The sequence below is a fragment of the Oncorhynchus nerka genome, unplaced genomic scaffold (genome assembly GCF_034236695.1).
Source record: "Oncorhynchus nerka isolate Pitt River unplaced genomic scaffold, Oner_Uvic_2.0 unplaced_scaffold_1026, whole genome shotgun sequence".
NCBI classification, from domain to species: domain Eukaryota; kingdom Metazoa; phylum Chordata; class Actinopteri; order Salmoniformes; family Salmonidae; genus Oncorhynchus; species Oncorhynchus nerka.
The window spans coordinates 65,264-89,871 of NW_027040275.1; the positions used below are offsets into that span (position 1 = coordinate 65,264).

The 24,608-nt window shown below is 44.6% G+C and overlaps 1 protein-coding gene across 1 annotated transcript in view; it reads left to right on the plus strand.

Annotated features, from left to right (window-relative positions):
* LOC135570210 (caskin-1-like) overlaps window positions 1–24,608 on the plus strand; it is a gene marked incomplete at its 3' end in the record, with an annotated part of 185,838 nt that overhangs the window by 52,657 nt on the left and 108,573 nt on the right. Inside the window, 5 exon segments of the mRNA XM_065016325.1 lie at window positions 1,663–1,714; window positions 13,442–13,539; window positions 15,105–15,167; window positions 15,170–15,249; window positions 20,308–20,362. Of these exon segments, the coding sequence (XP_064872397.1) occupies window positions 1,663–1,714; window positions 13,442–13,539; window positions 15,105–15,167; window positions 15,170–15,249; window positions 20,308–20,362 (348 nt within the window).

Here is a 24,608-nt window from a genome sequence, read left to right on the forward strand (position 1 = left end):
GTATGTATGTAGATAGGGGACAGGGGTGGGGGGAGGACCTGGGTGGACAGGGGGTGTTCCTGGGTGGACAGGGGGTGGACAGGGGTGTTCCTGATTGGACAGGAGGTGTTCCTGGGTGGACAGGGGTGGACAGGGGTGTTCCTGGGTGGACAGGGGGTGTTCCTGGGTGGACAGGGGGGTGTTCCTGAGTGGACAGGGGGTGTTCCTGGGTGGACAGGAGGTGTTCCTGGGTGGACAGGGGGAGGACAGGGGTGTTCCTGATTGGACAGGAGGTGTTCCTGTGAGGACAGGGGGTGTTCCTGATTGGACAGGAGGTGTTCCTGGGTGGACAGGGGAGGACAGGGGGTGTTCCTGATTGACAGGAGGTGTTCCTGGGAGGACAGGGGGTGTTCCTGGGGGACAGGGGGTGTTCCTGGGTGGACAGGGGGTGAAGGGGGATGTTCCTGGGTGGACAGGGGGAGGACAGGGGGTGTTCCTGATTGGACAGGGGTGTTCCTGGGTGGACAGGGGGGGATTGGACAGGGGGTGTTCCTGGGTGGACAGGGGGTGTTCCTGGGGGACAGGGGGTGGGGAGGACAGGGGTGTTCCTGATTGGACAGGAGGGTGTTCCTGGGAGGACAGGGGGTGTTCCTGGGTGGACAGGGGGTGTTTCTGATTGGACAGGGGGGGCAGGGGGTGTTCCTGATGTGGACAGGGGGAGGACAGGGGGTGTTCCTGTGTGGACAGGGGGTGTTCCTGGGTGGACAGGGGGAGGACAGGGGGTGTTCCTGGGTGGACTTGGGGTGGACAGGGGTGGGGGTGTTCCTGGGTGGACAGGGGGGGAGGACAGGGGTGATTTCAGGGGGTGGACAGGGGGGAGGACAGGGGGTGTTCCTGATTGGACAGGGGGTGGGGGTAGGGGGTGTTCCTGGGGGACAGGGGTGGATTGGACAGGGGGAGGTAGGGGTGTTCCTGGTTGGACAGGGGTGGACCAGGGTGGACAGGGGAGGACAGGGGGTGTTCCTGATTGGACAGGGGGGTAGGGGGTGTTCCTGGGTGGACAGGGGTGGACCTGTGTGGACAGGGGGAGGACAGGGGGTGGACTGATTGGGGGGGACAGGGGTGTTCCTGGGTGGACTTAGGTGGACCTGTGTGGACAGGGGAGGACACTGATGTTCCTGATTGGACAGGGGGACAGGGGGTTCCTGGGTGGACAGACGGGTGTTCCTGATTGGACACAGGTGGACAGGGGTGTTCCTGGGTGGACTTGGGGTGGACAGTGGACAGGGTGTGTTCCTGGGTGGACAGGGGTGTCCCTGAGTGGACAGGTGGACAGTCTATGGACAGGGGAGGACAGGGGGGTGGACACAGGGAGGACAGGGGGTGGACAGGGGAGGGGGTGTTCCTGGGTGGACAGGGGAGGACAGGGGTGGACAGGGGAGGACAAGTGTTCCTGGGTGGACAGGGGGTGGACAGGCTATACACAGTCTAGGACAGGGGTGGACTGGGGGGTATTCCTGGGTGGACAGGGGGAGGACACACAGGGGTGGACAGGGGAGGACAGGGGAGGACAGGGGAGGACAGGGGTGTTCCTATGTTATTCTGCTGCATTTAGTCTTTATTCTCGTTTTCCTGTGATCCATAGTACACACACACTGATGTCTCTATCTATGTGTGTTTCAGAGTTGCTGGGAACAGCCAAGAGGGTCAATGTCAACTTCCAGGACACAGACGGGTGACACATATACACAGTCTATACAGTGACAGTCTATACACAGTCTATACATGCTGTCTATACACAGTCTATACAGTCTACACAGTCTATACACAGTCTATACACAGTCTATACATAGTCTATACACAGTCTATACACAGTCTATATACAGTCTATACACAGTCTATACACAGTCTATATACACAGTCTATATACAGTCTATACACAGTCTATACACAGTCTATACACAGTCTATACACAGTCTATACACAGTCTATATACACAGTCTATACACAGTCTATACATGCTGTCTATATACAGGCTATACACTCTATACACAGTCTTTACACAGTCTATACACAGTCTATACACAGTCTATATACACAGTCTATACACACAGTCTATACACAGTCTATACACAGTCTATACACAGTCTATACACAGTCTATACATGCTGTCTATACACAGTCTATATCAGTCTATACACAGTCTATACACAGTCTATATACACAGTCTATATACACAGTCTATATACACAGTCTATATACAGTCTATATACACAGTCTATACACAGTCTATACACAGTACACAGTCTATACACATAGTCTATACACAGTCTATACACAGTCTATACACAGTCTATATACACAGTCTATATACACAGTCTATACACTGTCTATACATGATGTCTATACACAGTCTATATACAGTCTATACACAGTCTATACACAGTCTATATACACAGTCTATATACACAGTCTATACACATAGTCTATATACAGTCTATATACACAGTCTATACACAGTCTATACACACAGTCTATACACAGTCTATATACACAGTCTATACACAGTCTATATACACAGTCTATACACACTGTCTATACACAGTCTATATACAGTCTATACACAGTCTATACACAGTCTATACACAGTCTATACACAGTCTAGTCTATACACAGTCTATACACAGTCTATACACTATATACACAGTCTATATACACAGTCTATATACAGTCTATACACACAGTCTATACACAGTCTATACACAGTCTATACACAGTCTATAAACACAGTCTATATACACAGTCTATACACAGTCTATAAACACAGTCTATACACAGTCTATACACAGTCTATACACACAGTCTATACACACAGTCTATACACACAGTCTATACACAGTCTATACACAGTCTATACACACAGTCTATACACAGTCTATAGACACATTTATACACAGTCTATAAACACAGTCTATACACAGTCTATACACAGTCTATACACAGTCTATACACAGTCTATACACACAGTCTATACACAGTCTATACACAGTCTATACACAGTCTATACACAGTCTACACAGTCTATACACAGTCTATATACACAGTCTATATACACAGTCTATACACAGTCTATACACAGTCTATACACAGTCTATACACAGTCTATACACAGTCTATATACACAGTCTATACACATAGTCTATACACACAGTCTATACACAGTCTATACACAGTCTATACACAGTCTATACACACAGTCTATACACAGTCTATACACAGTCTATACACAGTCTATACACAGTCTATACACAGTCTATATACACAGTCTATACACAGTCTATATACACAGTCTATACACAGTCTATAAACACAGTCTATAAACACAGTCTATATACACAGTCTATAAACACAGTCTATACACAGTCTATACACACAGTCTATACACAGTCTATAAACACACACAGTCTATAAACACAGTCTATACAGTCTATATACACAGTCTATACACAGTCTATAACACAGTCTATACACAGTCTATAAACACAGTCTATAAACACAGTCTATACACACAGTCTATAAACACAGTCTATACACAGTCTATAAACACAGTCTATAAACACAGTCTATACACAGTCTATACACAGTCTATAAACACAGTCTATACACAGTCTATAAACACAGTCTATATACACAGTCTATACACAGTCTATAAACACAGTCTATAAACACAGTCTACACACAGTCTATAAACACAGTCTATAAACACAGTCTAACACAGTCTAACACAGTCTAACACAGTCTATACACAGTCTATAAACACAGTCTAACACAGTCTATACACAGTCTATAAACACAGTCTAACACAGTCTATACACACAGTCTATAAACACAGTCTATAAACACAGTCTAACACAGTCTATAAACACAGTCTAACACAGTCTACAAACACAGTCTATAGTCTAACACAGTCTATAAACACAGTCTATAAACACAGTCTATACACAGTCTATAACACAGTCTATAACACAGTCTATACACACAGTCTATAACACAGTCTATACACAGTCTATAGTCTATACACAGTCTATATACACAGTCTATAAACACAGTCTATACACAGTCTATATACACAGTCTATACACAGTCTATACACACAGTCTATACACAGTCTATACACAGTCTATATACACAGTCTATACACAGTCTATATACACAGTCTATACACAGTCTATATACACAGTCTATACACAGTCTATACACAGTCTATACACAGTCTATACACAGTCTATATACACAGTCTATAAACACAGTCTATAAACACAGTCTATATACACAGTCTATACACAGTCTATAAACACATATAAACACAGTCTATATACACAGTCTATACACAGTCTATAAACACAGTCTATAAACACAGTCTATAACACAGTCTATACACAGTCTATACACAGTCTATATACACAGTCTATACACAGTCTATACACAGTCTATACACAGTCTATACACAGTCTATACACACAGTCTATACACAGTCTATACACACAGTCTATACACACAGTCTATACACAGTCTATATACACAGTCTATACACAGTCTATACACAGTCTATATACACAGTCTATACACAGTCTATATACACAGTCTATACACAGTCTATACACAGTCTATACACAGTCTATAACACAGTCTATACACATAGTCTATACACAGTCTATACACAGTCTATACACAGTCTATACACACAGTCTATATACACAGTCTATACACAGTCTATAACACACAGTCTATACACACAGTCTATACACAGTCTATAAACACAGTCTATACACAGTCTATACACAGTCTATACACAGTCTATATAACACAGTCTATACACAGTCTATACACACAGTCTATACACAGTCTATATACACAGTCTATACACAGTCTATACACAGTCTATACACACTGTCTATACACACAGTCTATACACAGTCTATACACAGTCTATACACACAGTCTATACACAGTCTATATACACAGTCTATATACACAGTCTATACACAGTCTATATACACAGTCTATACACACAGTCTATACACAGTCTATACACAGTCTATACACACTCACTGTCTATACACAGTCTATATACACAGTCTATACACAGTCTATACACAGTCTATACACACTGTCTATACACACAGTCTATATACACAGTCTATACACAGTCTATACACAGTATATACACAGTCTATACACAGTCTATATACACAGTCTATACACAGTCTATACACAGTCTCTACACATTCTATACACATTTTATACACAGTCTATACACACTGTCTATACACAGTCTATACACGGTCTATATACACAGTCTATACACTGTCTATACACAGTCTATACACGCGGTCTATACACACTGTCTATATACACAGTCTATATACACAGTCTATATACATAGTCTACATACACAGTCTATACACAGTCTATATACACAGTCGATACACAGTCTATACACAGTCTTTATACACAGTCTATACACAGTCTATACACACAGTCTATATACATAGTCTATACACACAGTCTATACATGATGTCTACACACAGTCTACACACAGTCTATACATAGTCTATACACAGTCTATATACACAGTCTATACATGCTGTCTATACACAGTCTATACACAGTCTATATACACAGTCTTTACACAGTCTATACACAGTCTATATACACAGTCTATACACACTGTCTATACACAGTCTATATACACAGTCTATATACACAGTCTATATACACAGTCTATACACACTGTCTATACACAGTCTTTACACAGTCTATACATACTGTCTATACACAGTCTATACACACAGTCTTTACACAGTCTATATACAGTCTATACACAGTCTATACACAGTCTATACACTGTCTATATACAGTCTCTACACAGTCTATACACAGTCTATACACACTGTCTATACACACTGTCTATACACAGTCTATACACGGTCTATATACACAGTCTATACACAGTCTATACACTGTCTATACACAGTCTATACACGCGGTCTATACACACTGTCTATATACACAGTCTATATACACAGTCTATATACATAGTCTACATACACAGTCTATACACATAGTCTACATACACAGTCGATACACAGTCTATACATAGTCTATACACACAGTCTATACATGCTGTCTACACACAGTCTACACACAGTCTATACATAGTCTATACACAGTCTATATACACAGTCTATACATGCTGTCTATACACAGTCTATACACAGTCTATATACACAGTCTATACACAGTCTATATACACAGTCTTTTCACAGTCTATACACAGTCTATATACACAGTCTATACACACTGTCTATACACAGTCTATATACACAGTCTATACACACTGTCTATACACAGTCTTTACTTACTGTCTATACACAGTCTATGCACACTGTCTATACACAGTCTTTACACTGTCTATACACAGTCTATAAACACAGTCTATATACACAGTCTATAAACAGTCTATACACACAGTCTATACACACAGTCTATACACAGTCTATAAACACAGTCTATGCACACAGTCTATAGACAGTCTATACACGCAGTCTATAAACACAGTCTATACACACAGACTATACACAGTCTACACAGTCTATATACACAGTCTACACACCATCTATAAACACAGTCTATGTAAACAGTCTATAAACACAGTTTATAGACAGTCTATACACACAGTCTATAGACAGTCTATACACACACTATACACACGGTCTATACACGCAGTATATACACAGTCTATACACACAGTCTATACACACAGTCTATAAACTAAGTCTATAGACAGTCTATACACACAGTCTATACACAGTCTAGACACACAGTCTAACACAGTCTACATACACAGTCTATACACACAGTCTATACACAGTCTATATACACAGTCGATACACAGTCTATACACAGTCTTTATACACTGTCTATACACAGTCTATACACACAGTCTATATACACAGTCTATACACACAGTCTATACATGCTGTCTACACACAGTCTATACATAGTCTATAAACACAGTCTATGCACAGTCTATACACACAGTCTATACACACAGTCTATAAACACGGTCTATACACAGTCTATACACAGTCTATACACAGTCTATACACAGTCTATACACAGTCTATACACAGTCTATACACACAGTCTATACACACAGTCTATAAACACAGTCTATACACACAGTCTATAAACACAGTCTATATACACAGTCTATACACACAGTCTATACACACAGTCTACACACAGTCTATAAACAAGAAGAACCTATACCTATATATATTTACCATATATATATACTGCTCAAAGAAATAAAGGGAACACTTAAACAACACAATGTAACTCCAAGTCAATCACACTTCAAATCAAATCAAATCAAATTTATTTATATAGCCCTTCGTACATCAGCTGATATCTCAAAGTGCTGTACAGAAACCCAGCCTAAACCCCAGTCAGCAAACAATGCAGGTGTAAAAGCACGGTGGCTAGGAAAAACTCCCTAGAAAGGCCAAAACCTAGGAAGAAACCTAGAGAGGAACCAGGCTATGGGGTGGCCAGTCCTCTTCTGGCTGTCGGGTAGAGATTATAACAGAACATGACCAAGATGTTCAAATGTTCATAAATGACCAGCATGGTCGAATAATAATAAGGCAGAACAGTTGAAACTGGAGCAGCAGCACAGTCAGGTGGACTGGGGACAGCAAGGAGTCATCATGTCAGGTAGTCCTGGGGCACGGTCCTAGGGCTCAGGTCCTCCAGAGAGACAGAGAAAGAAAGAGAGAATTAGACAGAGCATATGTGGGGTGGCCAGTCCTCTTCTGGCTGTGCCGGGTGGAGATTATAACAGAACGTGGCCAAGATGTTCAAATGTTCATAAATGACCAGCATGGTTGAATAATAGTAAGGCAGAACAGTTGAAACTGGAGCAGCAGCATGGCCAGGTGGACTGGGGACAGCAAGGAGTCATCATGTCAGGTAGTCCTGGGACATGGTCCTAGGGCCCAGGCCAGTTGAAACTGGAGCAGCAGCATGGCCAGGTGGACTGGGGAAGCAAGGAGTCATCATGTCAGGTAGTCCTGGGGCATGGTCCTAGGGCTCAGGTCCTCCGAGACAGAGAAAGAAAGAGAGAAGGAGAGAATTAGAGAACGCACACTTAGATTCACACAGGACACCGAATAGGACAGTCAGGAGAAGTACTCCAGATATAACAAACTGACCCTAGCCCCCAGACACATAAACTAATGCAGCATAAACACAGGCTGAGACACAGTCAGGAGACACTGTGGCCCCATAAAGGACACCCCCCGGACAGGGCTATAAACAGGAAGGATATAACCCCACCCACTTTGCCAAAGCACAGCCCCCACACCATAGAGGGATATCTTCAACCACCAACTTACCATCCTGAGACAAGGTCTATAAACCCAGTCTATAGCCCACAAAGTCTCCGCCACGGCAAACCCAGGGGGCGCCAACCCAGACAGTCTACCACACAGTGAATCAACCCACCCAGTCACCCCCCAGGGACGGCATGACAGAGCCCCAGTAAGCCAGTGACTCAGCCCCGTAACACACAGGCAGAGAATCCCAGTGGAAAAAATCGGCCAGTCAGAGACAGCAAGTCGTATGCTCCAGAGCCTTTCCGTTCACCTTCCCAGTCCTGGGCCAGTCTATACACAGTCATATGACCCACTGAAGAGATGAGTCTTCAGTAAACACTTAAAGTTGAGACCAGTTTGCGTCTCTGACATGGGTAGGCAGACACAGTCCATAAAAATGGAGCTCTATAGGAGAAAGCCCTGCCTCCAGCTGTCTATAAACACAGTCTAGGACAATTAGGAGGCCAGTCTTAAACCGTAGCAGTGTATATGTACGGCAGTCCAAATCAGAGAGATAGGTATAAAGCCCATGTAAACTTTGTAGGTTAGCAGTAAAACACAGTCTAAATCACACAGTCTTTGACAAAGCCAGTGTAGAGAGTCTAGCACTGGAGTAATATGATCAAATTTTGGTTCTAGTCAGATTCTATAAAACAGCACTAACTGAAGTTTATTTAGTCTATAAATCCAGCCAGTCTAAAATAGAGCATTGCACAGTCTAACCTAGAAGTGATAAAAAGCATGGATTACAGTCTTTTCTGCATCAGTTTTTGGACAGAAAGTTTCTGATTTTTGCAATGTTACTAGATAAAAAGCAGTCCTCGAAATACTTGATATGTTCTTCAAAAAAGATCAGTCCAGAGTAACACAGGTCCTTCACAGTTTTATTTGACACAGTCTATACAACATTAAGATTAATTGTCAGATTCAACACAGTCTAAACTTTGTTTCTATGGGACCTAGAACACAGTCTGTTTTGTCACAGTTTAATAGTAGAAAGTTTGCAGCCATCCACTTCCTATAAACACATGCTTCTAGCAGGCAATTTTGGGGCTTCACCATGTTTCATTGAAATGTACAGCTGTGTGTCATAAACATAGCAGTGAAAGTTTACATTATGTTTTCTATAACATCCACAAGAGGTAAAATATATAGTGAAAACATAGTGGTCCTAAAACAGAACCTTGAGGAACACGAAAGTACAGTTGATTGTCAAGGACAAACCATTCACAGAACAAACTGATATCTTTAAACACAGTCTAACACAGGCCAGAACATGTCTAGACCAATTTGGGTTTCCAATCTCTAAAAGAATGTGGTGATCTATCAAAAGCAGCACAAGTCAGGAGCACAGTCAGATAAGCACAGTCTATAAAAGGTCAGTACCATACAAGTGCCGTCTCAGTGCTATGACACAGTCTAAACAGACTGAACATTCTATATACATTGTTTGTCTTCAGGAAGGCAGGAGTTGCTATAAACAGCAGTCTCTAAAATTTTGAGAGGAATGGAAGATTCGATATAGGCCGATAGTTTTTTATATTTTCTGGGTCACAGTTTAAACACTTTTTAAGAGAGCTTTATCTGCCAGTTTTAGGAGGGTACACATCAGCAGATAGGAGCCGTTTATTCCGCCTTCAACATAGGAGGGCCAAGCATAAAGCAGCTCTTTCACAGTTTCTGGAATAGGGTCCAGTAAAACACAGCAGGTTTAGAGAAGCCAATTATTTTCATCATTGTGTCAAGAGAATAGTACTAAAAGACTTGAGCGTCTCTCTTGATCCTAGGTCCTGGCAGAGTTGTGCCCAGGACAACAGGTTTGGAGGAATACGCAGGTTTAAAGAGGAGGGTAATTTGCTCTAATAATCATAATCTTTCCTCAGTTCATGAATCAGCTAAAGTGAAAGTCATCCTCTTGGGGAATGCTGCTTTTTAGTTAGCTTTGCGACAGTATCAAAAGGAAACCCGGATTGTTCTTATTTTCCTCACAGTTAGAAAAATAGGATGATCGAGCAGCAGTAAGGGCTCCGGTCCAGCACGGACCGTCCTTCCAAGCTAGTGGAAGACTTCCAGTTTGGTGTGGCGCCATTTCCGTCTTCCAATTTTCTGGAAGCTTGCTTCAGAGCTGGGACAGGGTATTTTCTGTGTACCAGGGAGCTAGTTTCTTATGAGACATTTTTAGTTTTAGGGATGCAACACAGTCTAGGTCCAAGGTTAAAGTGAGACCAGTTATGACCAGGTTAACGGATTTTATAAACCCAGGAGCATCCCAGGTGCAGAGAGTCTGGAAGGGCATCAAGGAATCTTTGTGTTGTCTGTGAATTTGTCACACAGTTCCTTGGTTGGGGTCTGAGCAGATTATTTTTGTTGCATTATAAAAGCTATAAAAATGTGAAATCAAACTGTCCACGTAGGAAGCAACACTGATTCTATAAACCCATTCACACGCTGTTGTGCTATGGACATAGACAACAGGTGTATCGGCAATTATAAAGACACCCACACACGAGTGGTCCACAGTGACCACAGCTCATACACTTCTCAGTTCCTATGCTTCCTGGCTGATGTTTGGTCACTTTTGACGCATCTATAAACACACATTCATCTAGTGGTAGCATGAGACGGAGTCTACAACCCACACAAGTGGCTCAGGTAGTGCAGCTCATCTGTGGATGGCAACAACCCAGCAGCAGGACCGCTACCTCCACCTTTGTGCAAGGAGGAGCATTAGCACTGCCAGAGCCCTGCAAAATGACCTCCAGCAGGCCACAAATGTTATGTGTCTGCTCAAACGGTCAGAAACAGACTCCATGAGGGGTGTATGGGGCCCGAATACAGGGGTTGGGCTTACATTGACCGTAGGATTTTTGGATTGCCAGAGAGAACACCAAGATTGGCAACTTTAAGCCAGCGCCTGTGCTCTTCACAGATGTAAGCAGGTTCACACTGAGCACATGACAGACGTGACAGTCTGGGACGCCGTGGAGAACGTTCTGCTGCCTGCAACATCCTCCAGCATGACCGGTGAGCGGTGGGTCAGTCATGGTGTGGGGTGGCATTTCTTTGGGGGCCGAGACAGCCCTCCATGTGCTCGCCAGAGGTAGCCTGACTGCCATTAGGTAAGAAAGATGAGACCATATGCTGGTGCGGGTTGGCCCTGGGTTCCTCCCTAATGCAAGACAATGCTAGACCTCATGTGGCTGGAGTGTGTCAGCAGTTCCTGCAAGAGGAAGGCATTGATGCTATGGACTGGCCCGCCCTCTCCCCAGACCTGAATCCAATTGAGCACATCTGGGACAATGTCTCGCTTCCATTGCAGACAGACTGTCCAGGAGTTGGCGGATGCTTTAGTCCAGGTCTGGGAGGAGATCCCTGAGGAGACCATCCGCCACCTCATCAGGAGCATGCCCAGGCGTTGTAGGGAGGTCATACAGCCACGTGGAGGCCACACACACTACTGAGCCTCATTTTGACTTGTTTTAAGGACATTAAATCAAAGTTGGATCAGCATGTAGTGTGGTTTTCCACTTTAATTTAGAGTGTCACTCCAAATCCAGACCTCCATGGGTTGATACATTTGATTTCCATTGATAATTTTTGTGTGATTTTGTTGTCAGCACATTCAACTATGTAAAGACAAAAGTATTTAATAAGAATATTTCATTCATTCAGATCTAGGATGTGTTATTTTAGTGTTCCCTTTATTTTTTTGAGCAGTGTATATATACATATACTTCAACATCAATGAGAGAGAAACAGAGAAACAGGGAGAGAAAAGGAGAGGAAATGAGAGAAAAGGAGAGAGAGAGAGAGAAAAGGAGAGAGAGAAAAGAGAGAGAAAAGAGAGAGAGAGAGAGAAAAAGAGAAAAGAGAGAGAGAGAGAAAAGAGAGAGAGAGAGAAAAAGGAGAGAGAGAGAGAAAAGGAGAGAGAGAAAAGGAGAGAGAGAGAGAGAAAAGGAGAGAGAGAGAAAGGAGAGAAAGAGAGAGAGAGAGAAAAGGAGAGAAAAGGAGAGAGAGAAAGAGAGAGAGAAAAGGAGAGAGAGAAAAAGAGAGAAAAGGAGAGAGAGAAAGGAGAGAGAGAGAAAAGGAGAGAGAGAGAAAAGGGAGAGAGAGAGAGAGAAAAGGAGAGAGAGAGAGAGAAGGAGAGAGAGAGAAAAGATGAGAGAGAGAAAGAGAGAGAAAAAGAGAGAGAAAAGAGAGAGAGAGAAAAGGAGAGAAAAGGAGAGAGAGAAAAGGGAGAGAGAGAAAAGGAGAGAAAGAGGGACAAAGAGGAGGATAGAGCGATAGGGATAGATGAAGAGATAGAGAAAGGGTTAGAGGCTCCAGGGAAGAGGTGTCTTATTATGGGATCTAGGTCACCCCGCGCACACACACACACACACACACACACACACACAGAACATGAACACACACACACAGAGATGAGGGACACACACACACACACACACACACAACACAGATTTATTGAGAAGGGATTACAGTTACACAGAACTATATGAGGGATTTATTCAATGGATACAGACCCCTAGAACTATAGATTTATTCACTATGGATACAGACCCCCTAGAACTATAGATTTATTCACTATGGATACAGACCCCCTAGAACTATAGATTTAATCACTATGGTTACAGAACCCCCTAGAACTATAGATTTAATCACTATGGTTACAGACCCCCTAGAACTATAGATTCATTCACTATGGATACAGACCCACTAGAACTATAGATTTAATCACTATGGTTACAGACCCACTATAACTATAGGTTTAATCACTATGGTTACAGACCCCCTAGAACTATAGATTTATTCACTATGGTTACAGACCCCCTAGAACTATAGGTTTAATCACTATGGTTACAGAACCCCCTAGAACTATAAGATTTAATCACTATGGTTACAGACCCACTAGAACTATAGGTTTAATCACTATGGTTACAGACCCACTATGTGTGTGTGTGTGTGTGTGTGTGTGTGTGTGTGTGTGTGTGTGTGTGTGTGTGTGTGTGTGTGTGTGTAGGTTGTCTCCTCTGCACCATGCTGCTCTGAGCGGCAACAAGGAGCTGATCTCTCTACTGTTGGAGGCTCAGGCCACAGTGGACATTAAGGACCAGAACGGTAACACACACACACACACACACACACACACACACACACACACTCTCTCTCTCTCTCTCTCTCTCTCCATCTTCTCTCTGGTGTTGGAGGCTCAGGTCACAGTGGACATTAAGGACCAGAACGGTAACACACACACACACACACACACACATACACACACACACACACACACACACTCTCTCTCTCTCTCTCCATCTTCTCTCTACTGTTGGAGGCTCAGGCCACAGTGGACATTAGGACCAGAACGGGTAACACTCACACACACACACACACACACACACACACACACACACACACACACACACACACACACACACACACACACACACACACACACTCTCTCTCTCTCTCTCTCTCTCTCCATCTTCTCTCTACTGTTGGAGGCTCAGGCCACAGTGGACATTAAGGACCAGAACGGTAACACACACACACACACACACACACACAGACACACACACACACACACACACACACACACACACACACACACACACACACACACACACACTGTGTGTTCCTCTGTGTGTTGTGGTCGTAGTCATTCTGTGTGTTCCTCTGGTGTGTTGTGGTCGTAGTCTGATTCTGTGTGTTCCTCTGGTGTGTTGTGGGTCGTAGTCTGATTCTGTGTGTTCCTCTGGTGTGTTGTGGGTCGTAGTCTGATTCTGTGTGTTCCTCTGGTGTGTTGTGGGTCGTAGTCTGATTCTGTGTGTTCCTCTGGTGTGTTGTGGGTCGTAGTCTGATTCTGTTTGTTCCTCTGTGTGTTGTGGGTCGTAGTCTGATTCTGTGCGTTCCTCTGGTGTGTTGTGGGTCGTGTGGGTCGTAGTCTGATGTGTTCCTCTGGTGTGTTGTGGGTCGTAGTCTGATTCTGTGTGTTCCTCTGGTGTGTTGTGGGTCGTAGTCTGATTCTGTGTGTTCCTCTGGTGTGTTGTGGGTCGTAGTCTGATTCTGTTTGTACCTCTGATGTGTTGTGGGTCGTAGTCTGATTCTGTGTGTTCCTCTGATGTGTTGTGGGTCGTAGTCTGATTCTGTGTGTTCCTCTGGTGTGTTGTGGGTCGTAGTCTGATTCTGTGTGTTCCTCTGGTGTGTTGTGGGTCGTAGTCTGATTCTGTGTGTTCCTCTGTGTGTTGTGGGTCGTAGTCTGATTCTGTGTGTTCCTCTGGTGTGTTGGGGTCGTAGTCTGATTCTGTGTGTTCCTCTGGTGTGTTGTGGGTCGTAGTCTGATTCTGTGTGTTCCTCTGTGTGTTCTGATTCTCCTCTGGTGTGTTGTGGTCGATTCTATGTGTCTGATTCTGTGTGTTCCTCTGGTGTGTTGTGGGTCGTAGTCTGATTCTGTGTGTTCCTCTGGTGTGTTGTGGGTCTAGTCTGATTTCTGTGTGTTCCTCTGGTGTGTTGTGGGTCGTAGTCTGATTCTGTGTGTTCCTCTGGTGTGTTGTGGGTCGTAGTCTGTCTGATTCTGTGTGTTCCTCTGGTGTGTTGTGTCTGATTCTGAGTCTGATTCTGTGTGTTCCTCTGATGTGTTGTGGGGTCGTAGTCTGATTCTGTTTGTTCCTCTGTGGCTGCCGTAGGTATGCGTCCACTGCACTACGCGGCGTGGCAGGGGAAGACTGAGCCAATGAAAATGCTCCTGAAGGCGGATCATCAGTCAACATCCAATCAGACGAGGGCCAGATCCCACTGCACCTATCAGCACAGCACGGACATTACGACGGGGTGACGCCATACACACGATACACACACACATCGACACACACAACGGCACACACACAACGGCACACAAACACAACGACACACAAACACAACGATACACACACACAACGACACAAACACACCGACACACACACACACTCACAACGACACACAGACACACCCACAATGACACACAGACACAACAACACACACAGACACACACACAACGACAAAAACACACAGACACACCGACACACCGACACACACACACACAGAAAGACACACAAACACACACAACGACACACACACACACACACAACGACACACACCAGACACACATACACACACACACAATGACACACGACACACACAGACACACACACAACGACACATCATAAAATGTGGTGTTCCTCACGGTTCTGTTCGAGGTCCACTGTGTTTTCTGCCAACGACTGAAACAGCTGTTAGATCAGCACGGTTGTAATGCTCCCGGGTGTCGTGGAGACACCCAGTCTCCGTGGAAACGCAGGAGACAGAGAGTGCAATGCTGTGTGCTCTTTAAATGCACCAACGCACCACAGGGTGCTCACATACCTTAAGGAACATTTTGACATTTGCTGTATGGTTAGTGAGAAAGTCCATATTGCAAATGTACGGTCCCTTACTAGACGTCCGAAAACGTTTGTAAAATTCGCGGACGACGCGGGCGAGCGGCAGGGCCAGACCTACCGGGAAGTCATCAAATGAACTTTGTCGGACATTCGGTTTCCGTTTGATAAAATAATCACATTTTGGTCATTTTTCCGCTGTCCCGGAAAATCCCACAAGAGGGCATAAGCAATCATATTGCAATTGGACAAAACATCTCGAAAACGGAAAATATTTTGAAGCAGAAACTTGGTGAGCGTAGGTTTGGCATAATGGGCAGTTGGCCCCGAACAAGATGGCGTCTAGGCCTCAACGGTTTTTGAGTTATGGCCATTTATCTGGGATTAAAGGTCCAAAATGAAAATAGAGAAATTTATTTTTCCACTTCACGTCAAAGTCAAGGAGCCTCCGGTGTCAATAAAAAAAGAACCAGCCATTTATCTATCGTCATTTAAGAGAAATCGTACAATGACAGATTGGTGATGTTCACGGATAGGTGTTTTTTTTTCAACGGTTGCAGGGTGTTCTTACGAATCTTTTTAAAGTGTGCTGCGGAGCTCTGCGAGATTTCTGTGATTTTCTATGATTTTCTGAAATAACACACACTCACTAAACCCTCCGTAAATAACTCAGTTCTTAACGTAAAGACTTAAAACTCAGGATTCTGTAAAGGCATACCCCAATCAGGATATGAGTTTATTTATAGCTTCCTGTGCCAACCGGAAGTGCCTTAAATGGTGTCACAGTGGCAGTTTCCAAGGGTTAAAAAGGTCAGATATTTTCAAAACTTCATATGTGTGATTAGGCAACCCCCATAAACTGTAAATCAGTCATTTCTCCCAACAGATCTCAAAGAAAAGCTCCCTCACACACACACAGGAAGGATGGAGTGACAAAGTGCGGTGCTTAGAGACACAGAGAGCAGGCAATGGCATTACCATAATCCCTAGGCCGTGCCGAGTTCAACGAGATATCCCGCTTGACCGTAGCTCGCTCGGTCTAAGCGCAGCGACCATTAGAATAGTAGGCCCAAAATGAAGCCTGCCCCACAACGTCATTTCCTTTTGGGTGACAGTGAGAGAACCGTTAGGGTGAGAAGCACAATTCGACCTCAGGTACGTCCCTAAGGTCCTCCCGATCTGTGCAAGCCTAACGTTGACCGTGTGGCATTAACCCTTAATAGTTAAAAGAAGGTGTTTACTTCAAAGAGTTTGCATTGACTTCTCTCCCCATAGGAATACATTGCCTGCACCTCTAAATTCAACCTGAAGCCTATATGGGTTATGAATGCCGTATGAACCTGTTTTCGGTAACAGTCCATCAGGCCAGTATGAGGTCTACCTGTGTTGATTCTAAGCTTCCTGGACCAACCGGAAGTGGTTAAAATCACCCTAAAAGTGTTTATCCATACCCTGCCTGCAGTTTGATAGACATAGTGCATTCAACCCTGTGTAAATCAGTCAGTTCTTAACGTAAGGACTTAAAACTCAGGATTCTGTAAAAGCATACCCCAATGAGGATATGTGTTGACTTAGCTTCCTAGCTTCCTGTGCCAACCGGAAGTGCCATAATTGGTGTCTCAGGGGCTGTTTCGAGGGGTTAAAAAAGTCAGATCTTTCCAAAACTGCATAAATGTGATTAGGCAACCCCCATGAACTGTAAATCAGTCATTTTTCCCATAAAATTTCAAAGGAAAACTAAATCACACACACACACAGCTTGGAAGTAGGGACCCATTGGGGTGCGTAGAGACATACACTGCCTGCATTAGTTAACCTTGTTGGAACTTTTAAAGAACCGTCGGACCTAGAGTTCCGAAACTTTAGAATCCTGTTCTAGACCTCAGGTCGATAGGGCGTGGTGAGTTACGTGGCTCTAGAAGGTTCTCGGACCGAGAAACAGCCTTGTACATTTGCAATGACTTCAATTCATTTTTGCATCACGAAAATGACGACATTTAGAAATGTCCCAGAGTCGCAAGACTAGGTGCATTGCGACCGTCTCGGCCCATATTGACAGACCCCAACGTTTCTGTCCGATAGCTCATTCAAGGACCCCGTAGCAAGTCATGGAAAAAAGTGGATTTTCAGCACCAATTAGGGTTTTGCTCGGACACCAAATGACCTATCAAATCATATTCCTTATTCCACAAGTAAAAAAATTTAAAAAATTATGATAAAAAATTCTTACACATTGACATAAAATCGAAACAATTTCGAAAAACGGTCCAGAAAGCACTTTTTTTACGAGGGTGATACGTTTCTTTTTTTAAAGTTCACATTTTCGACTTTCTATGAAATCATATTGGAAATGGACAAAACATATGCCTTATGCTCAAGTTTTAAAAAATTAAGTTCTTATACGTGTGTAATTGACACAAAAATCGAAAGAATTGAATCTGAATTTTTTAAGGGTGTGTGAAGATTTTTTTATAAAATGCTATTTTTGACTATTGACTCTGTTCAGTCTGAGATGTTGTCCCAGTCTAACCCCGTGTATCTCTCTGTCTCTCTGTGTTCAGTCTGAGATGTTGTCCCAGTCTAACCCCGTGTATCTCTCTGTCTCTCTGTGTTCAGTCTGAGATGTTGTCCCAGTCTAACCCTGTGCATCTCTCTGTCTCTCTGTGTTCAGTCTGAGATGTTGTCCCAGTCTAACTCTTCATCTCTCTGTCTCTCTGTGTTCAGTCTGAGATGTTGTCCCAGTCTAACCTGTGCATCTCTCTGTCTCTCTGTGTTCAGTCTGAGATGTTGTCCCAGTCTAACCCTGTGTATCTCTGTCTCTCTGTGTTCAGTCTGAGATGTTGCTGCAGTCTAACCCTGTGTATCTCTGTCTCTCTGTGTTCAGTCTGAGATGTTGTCCCAGTCTAACCCTGTGTATCTCTCTGTCTCTCTGTGTTCAGTCTGAGATGTTGCTGCAGTCTAACCCCGTGTATCTCTCTGTCTCTCTGTGTTCAGTCTGAGATGTTGTCCCAGTCTAACCCTGTGTATCTCTCTCTGTCTCTCTGTGTTCAGTCTGAGATGTTGCCAGTCTAACCCTGTGTATCTCTCTGTCTCTCTGTGTTCAGTCTGAGATGTTGTCCCAGTCTAACCCTGTGTATCTCTGTCTCTGTGTTCAGTCTGAGATGTTGCTGCAGCGTGTATCTCTCTGTCTCTCTGTGTTCAGTCTGAGATGTTGTCCCAGTCTAACCCTGTGTATCTCTCTGTCTCTCTGTGTTCAGTCTGAGATGTTGCTGCAGTCTAACCCTGTGTATCTCTCTGTCTCTCTGTGTTCAGTCTGAGATGTTGTCCCAGTCTAACCCTGTATCTCTCTGTCTCTCTGTGTTCAGTCTGAGATGTTGTCCCAGTCTAACCCTGTGTATCTCTCTGTCTCTCTGTGTTCAGTCTGAGATGTTGTCCCAGTCTAACCCTGTGTATCTCTGTCTCTCTGTGTTCAGTCTGAGATGTTGTCCCAGTCTAACCCTGTGCATCTCTCTGTCTCTCTGTGTTCAGTCTGAGATGTTGTCCCAGTCAACCCCGTGTATCTCTGTCTCTCTGTGTTCAGTCTGAGATGTTGTCCCAGTCTAACCCTGTGCATCTCTCTGTCTCTCTGTGTTCAGTCTGAGATGTTGTCCCAGTCTAACCCTGTGTATCTCTGTCTCTCTGTGTTCAGTCTGAGATGTTGCTGCAGTCTAACCCTGTGTATCTCTCTGTCTCTCTGTGTTCAGTCTGAGATGTTGTCCCAGTCTAACCCTGTGTATCTCTCTGTCTCTCTGTGTTCAGTCTGAGATGTTGCTGCAGTCTAACCCCGTGTATCTGTCTCTGTGTTCAGTCTGAGATGTTGTCCCAGTCTAACCCTGTGTATCTCTCTGTCTCTCTGTGTTCAGTCTGAGATGTTGCTGCAGTCTAACCCTGTGTATCTCTCTGTCTCTCTGTGTTCAGTCTGAGATGTTGTCCCAGTCTAACCTGTGTACTGTCCTCTGTGTCATCTGAGATGTTGCTGCAGTCCAACCCCGTGTATCTCTCTGTCTCTCTGTGTTCAGTTGAGAAAAAAAGTCTAACCTGTGTATCTCTCTGTCTCTCTGTGTTCAGTCTGAGATGTTGCTGCAGTCTAACCCTGTGTATCTCTGTCTCTCTGTGTCAGTATGTTGTCCCAGTCTCTGTGTCTGTCTCTCTGTGTTCAGTCTGAGATGTTGTCCCAGTCTAACCCTGTGTATCTCTCTGTCTCTCTGTGTTCAGTCTGAGATGTTGTCCCAGTCTAACCCTGTGTATCTCTCTGTCTCTCTGTGTTCAGTCTGAGATGTTGTCCCAGTCTAACCCTGTGTATCTCTCTGTCTCTCTGTGTTCAGTCTGAGATGTTGTCCCAGTCTAACCCTGTGTATCTCTCTGTCTCTCTGTGTTCAGTCTGAGATGTTGTCCCAGTCTAACCCTGTGTATCTCTCTGTCTCTCTGTGTTCAGTCTGAGATGTTGCTGCAGCACCAGTCTAACCCTGTGTATCTCTCTGTCTCTCTGTGTTCAGTCTGAGATGTTGCTGCAGTCTAACCCTGTGTATCTCTCTGTCTCTCTGTGTTCAGTCTGAGATGTTGTCCCAGTCTAACCCTGTGTATCTCTGTCTCTCTGTGTTCAGTCTGAGATGTTGCTGCAGTCTAACCCTGTGTATCTCTCTCTGTCTCTCTGTGTTCAGTCTAATGTTGTCCCAGTCCCTGTGTATCTCTCTGTCTCTCTGTGTTCAGTCTGAGATGTTGCCCAGTCTAACCCTGTGTATCTCTGTCTCTCTGTGTTCAGTCTGAGATGTTGCTGCAGCACCAGTCTAACCCTGTGTATCTCTCTGTCTCTCTGTGTTCAGTCTGAGATGTTGTCCCAGTCTAACCCTGTGTATCTCTCTGTCTCTCTGTGTTCAGTCTGAGATGTTGTCCCAGTCTAACCCTGTGTATCTCTCTGTCTCTCTGTGTTCAGTCTGAGATGTTGCTGCAGTCTAACCCTGTGTATCTCTCTGTCTCTCTGTGTTCAGTCTGAGATGTTGCTGCAGTCTAACCCTGTGTCTGTCTCTCTGTGTTCAGTCTGAGATGTTGTCCCAGTCTAACCCTGTGTATCTCTCTGTCTCTCTGTGTTCAGTCTGAGTATCTCTCTGTCTCTGTGTTCAGTCTGAGATGTTGTCTGCAGTCTAACCCTGTGTATCTCTCTGTCTCTCTGTGTTCAGTCTGAGATGTTGTCCCAGTCTAACCCTGTGTATCTCTCTGTCTCTGTGTTCAGTCTGAGATGTTGTCCCAGTCTAACCCTGTGTATCTCTCTGTCTCTCTGTGTTCAGTCTGAGATGTTGTCCCAGTCTAACCCTGTGTATCTCTCTGTCTCTCTGTGTTCAGTCTGAGATGTTGTCCCAGTCTAACCCTGTATCTCTCTGTCTCTCTGTGTTCAGTCTGTGTTAACCCTGTGTAGTCTGTGTTCAGTCTGAGATGTTGTCCCAGTCTAACCCTGTGTATCTCTCTGTCTCTCTGTGTTCAGTCTGAGATGTTGTCCCAGTCTAACCCTGTGTATCTCTCTGTCTCTCTGTGTTCAGTCTGAGATGTTGCTGCAGTCTAACCCTGTGTATCTCTCTGTCTCTCTGTGTTCAGTCTGAGATGTTGTCCCAGTCTAACCCTGTGTATCTCTCTGTCTCTCTGTGTTCAGTCTGAGATGTTGTCCCAGTCTAACCCTGTGTATCTCTCTGTCTCTCTGTGTTCAGTCTGAGATGTTGTCCCAGTCTAACCCGTGTATCTCTGTCTCTGTGTTCAGTCTGAGATGTTGTCCCAGTCTAACCCTGTGTATCTCTCTGTCTCTCTGTGTTCAGTCTGAGATGTTGTCCCAGTCTAACCCTGTGTATCTCTCTGTCTCTCTGTGTTCAGTCTGAGATGTTGCTGCAGTCTAACCCTGTGTATCTCTCTGTCTCTCTGTGTTCAGTCTGAGATGTTGTCCCAGTCTAACCCTGTGTATCTCTCTGTCTCTCTGTGTTCAGTCTGAGATGTTGCTGCAGTCTAACCCTGTGTATCTCTCTGTCTCTCTGTGTTCAGTCTGAGATGTTGTCCCAGTCTAACCCTGTCTCTCTGTGTTCAGTCTGAGATGTTGTCTGCAGTCTAACCCTGTGTATCTCTCTGTCTCTCTGTGTTCAGTCTGAGATGTTGTCCCAGTCTAACCCTGTGTATCTCTCTGTCTCTCTGTGTTCAGTCTGAGATGTTGTCCCAGTCTAACCCTGTGTATCTCTCTGTCTCTCTGTGTTCAGTCTGAGATGTTGTCCCAGTCTAACCCTGTGTATCTCTCTGTCTCTCTGTGTTCAGTCTGAGATGTTGTCCCAGTCTAACCCTGTGTATCTCTCTGTCTCTCTGTGTTCAGTCTGAGATGTTGTCCCAGTCTAACCCTGTGTATCTCTCTGTCTCTCTGTGTTCAGTCTGAGATGTTGTCCCAGTCTAACCCCGTGTATCTCTCTGTCTCTCTGTGTTCAGTCTGAGATGTTGCTGCAGCACCAGTCTAACCCCGTGTATCTCTCTGTCTCTCTGTGTTCAGTCTGAGATGTTGCTGCAGTCTAACCCTGTGTATCTCTCTGTCTCTCTGTGTTCAGTCTGAGATGTTGTCCCAGTCTAACCCTGTGTATCTCTCTGTCTCTCTGTTCAGTCTGAGATGTTCAGTCTGAGATGTTGTCAGTCCAGTCTAACCCTGTGTATCTCTCTGTCTCTCTGTGTTCAGTCTGAGATGTTGCCCAGTCTAACCCTGTGTATCTCTCTGTCTCTCTGTGTTCAGTCTGAGATGTTGCTGTCCCAGTCTAACCCTGTGTATCTCTCTGTCTCTCTGTGTTCAGTCTGAGATGTTGCTGCAGTCTAACCCTGTGTATCTCTCTGTCTCTCTGTGTTCAGTCTGAGATGTTGTCCCAGTCTAACCCTGTGTATCTCTCTGTCTCTCTGTGTTCAGTCTGAGATGTTGCTGCAGTCTAACCCTGTGTATCTCTCTGTCTCTCTGTGTTCAGTCTGAGATGTTGCTGCAGTCTAACCCTGTGTATCTCTCTGTCTCTCTGTGTTCAGTCTGAGATGTTGTCCCAGTCTAACCCTGTGTATCTCTCTGTCTCTCTGTGTTCAGTCTGAGATGTTGTCCCAGTCTAACCCTGTGTATCTCTCTGTCTCTCTGTGTTCAGTCTGAGATGTTGCTGCAGTCTAACCCTGTGTATCTCTCTGTCTCTCTGTGTTCAGTCTGAGATGTTGTCCCAGTCTAACCCTGTGTATCTCTCTGTCTCTCTGTGTTCAGTCTGAGATGTTGTCCCAGTCTAACCCTGTGTATCTCTCTGTCTCTCTGTGTTCAGTCTGAGATGTTGTCCCAGTCTAACCCTGTGTATCTCTCTGTCTCTCTGTGTTCAGTCTGAGATGTTGTCCCAGTCTAACCCTGTGTATCTCTCTGTCTCTCTGTGTTCAGTCTGAGATGTTGTCCCAGTCTAACCCTGTGTATCTCTGTCTCTCTGTGTTCAGTCTGAGATGTTGTCCCAGTCTAACCCTGTGTATCTCTCTGTCTCTCTGTGTTCAGTCTGAGATGTTGTCCCAGTCTAACCCTGTGTATCTCTCTGTCTCTCTGTGTTCAGTCTGAGATGTTGTCCCAGTCTAACCCCGTGTATCTCTCTGTCTCTCTGTGTTCAGTCTGAGATGTTGCTCCCAGTCTAACCCTGTGTATCTCTCTGTCTCTCTGTGTTCAGTCTGAGATGTTGTCCCAGTCTAACCCTGTGTATCTCTCTGTCTCTCTGTGTTCAGTCTGAGATGTTGTCCCAGTCTAACCCTGTGTATCTCTCTGTCTCTCTGTGTTCAGTCTGAGATGTTGCTGCAGTCTAACCCTGTGTATCTCTCTGTCTCTCTGTGTTCAGTCTGAGATGTTGTCCCAGTCTAACCCTGTGTATCTCTCTGTCTCTCTGTGTTCAGTCTGAGATGTTGCTGCAGTCTAACCCCGTGTATCTCTCTGTCTCTCTGTGTTCAGTCTGAGATGTTGCTGCAGCACCAGTCTAACCCCGTGTATCTCTCTGTCTCTCTGTGTTCAGTCTGAGATGTTGCTGCAGTCTAACCCTGTGTATCTCTCTGTCTCTCTGTGTTCAGTCTGAGATGTTGTCCCAGTCTAACCCTGTGTATCTCTCTGTCTCTCTGTGTTCAGTCTGAGATGTTGCTGCAGTCTAACCCTGTGTATCTCTCTGTCTCTCTGTGTTCAGTCTGAGATGTTGTCCCAGTCTAACCCTGTGTATCTCTCTGTCTCTCTGTGTTCAGTCTGAGATGTTGTCCCAGTCTAACCCTGTGTATCTCTCTGTCTCTCTGTGTTCAGTCTGAGATGTTGTCCCAGTCTAACCCTGTGTATCTCTCTGTCTCTCTGTGTTCAGTCTGAGATGTTGTCCCAGTCTAACCCTGTGTATCTCTCTGTCTCTCTGTGTTCAGTCTGAGATGTTGTCCCAGTCTAACCCTGTGTATCTCTCTGTCTCTCTGTGTTCAGTCTGAGATGTTGTCCCAGTCTAACCCTGTGTATCTCTCTGTCTCTCTGTGTTCAGTCTGAGATGTTGTCCCAGTCTAACCCTGTGTATCTCTCTGTCTCTCTGTGTTCAGTCTGAGATGTTGTCCCAGTCTAACCCTGTGTATCTCTCTGTCTCTCTGTGTTCAGTCTGAGATGTTGCCCAGTCTAACCCTGTGTATCTCTCTGTCTCTCTGTGTTCAGTCTGAGATGTTGTCCCAGTCTAACCCTGTGTATCTCTCTGTCTCTCTGTGTCAGTC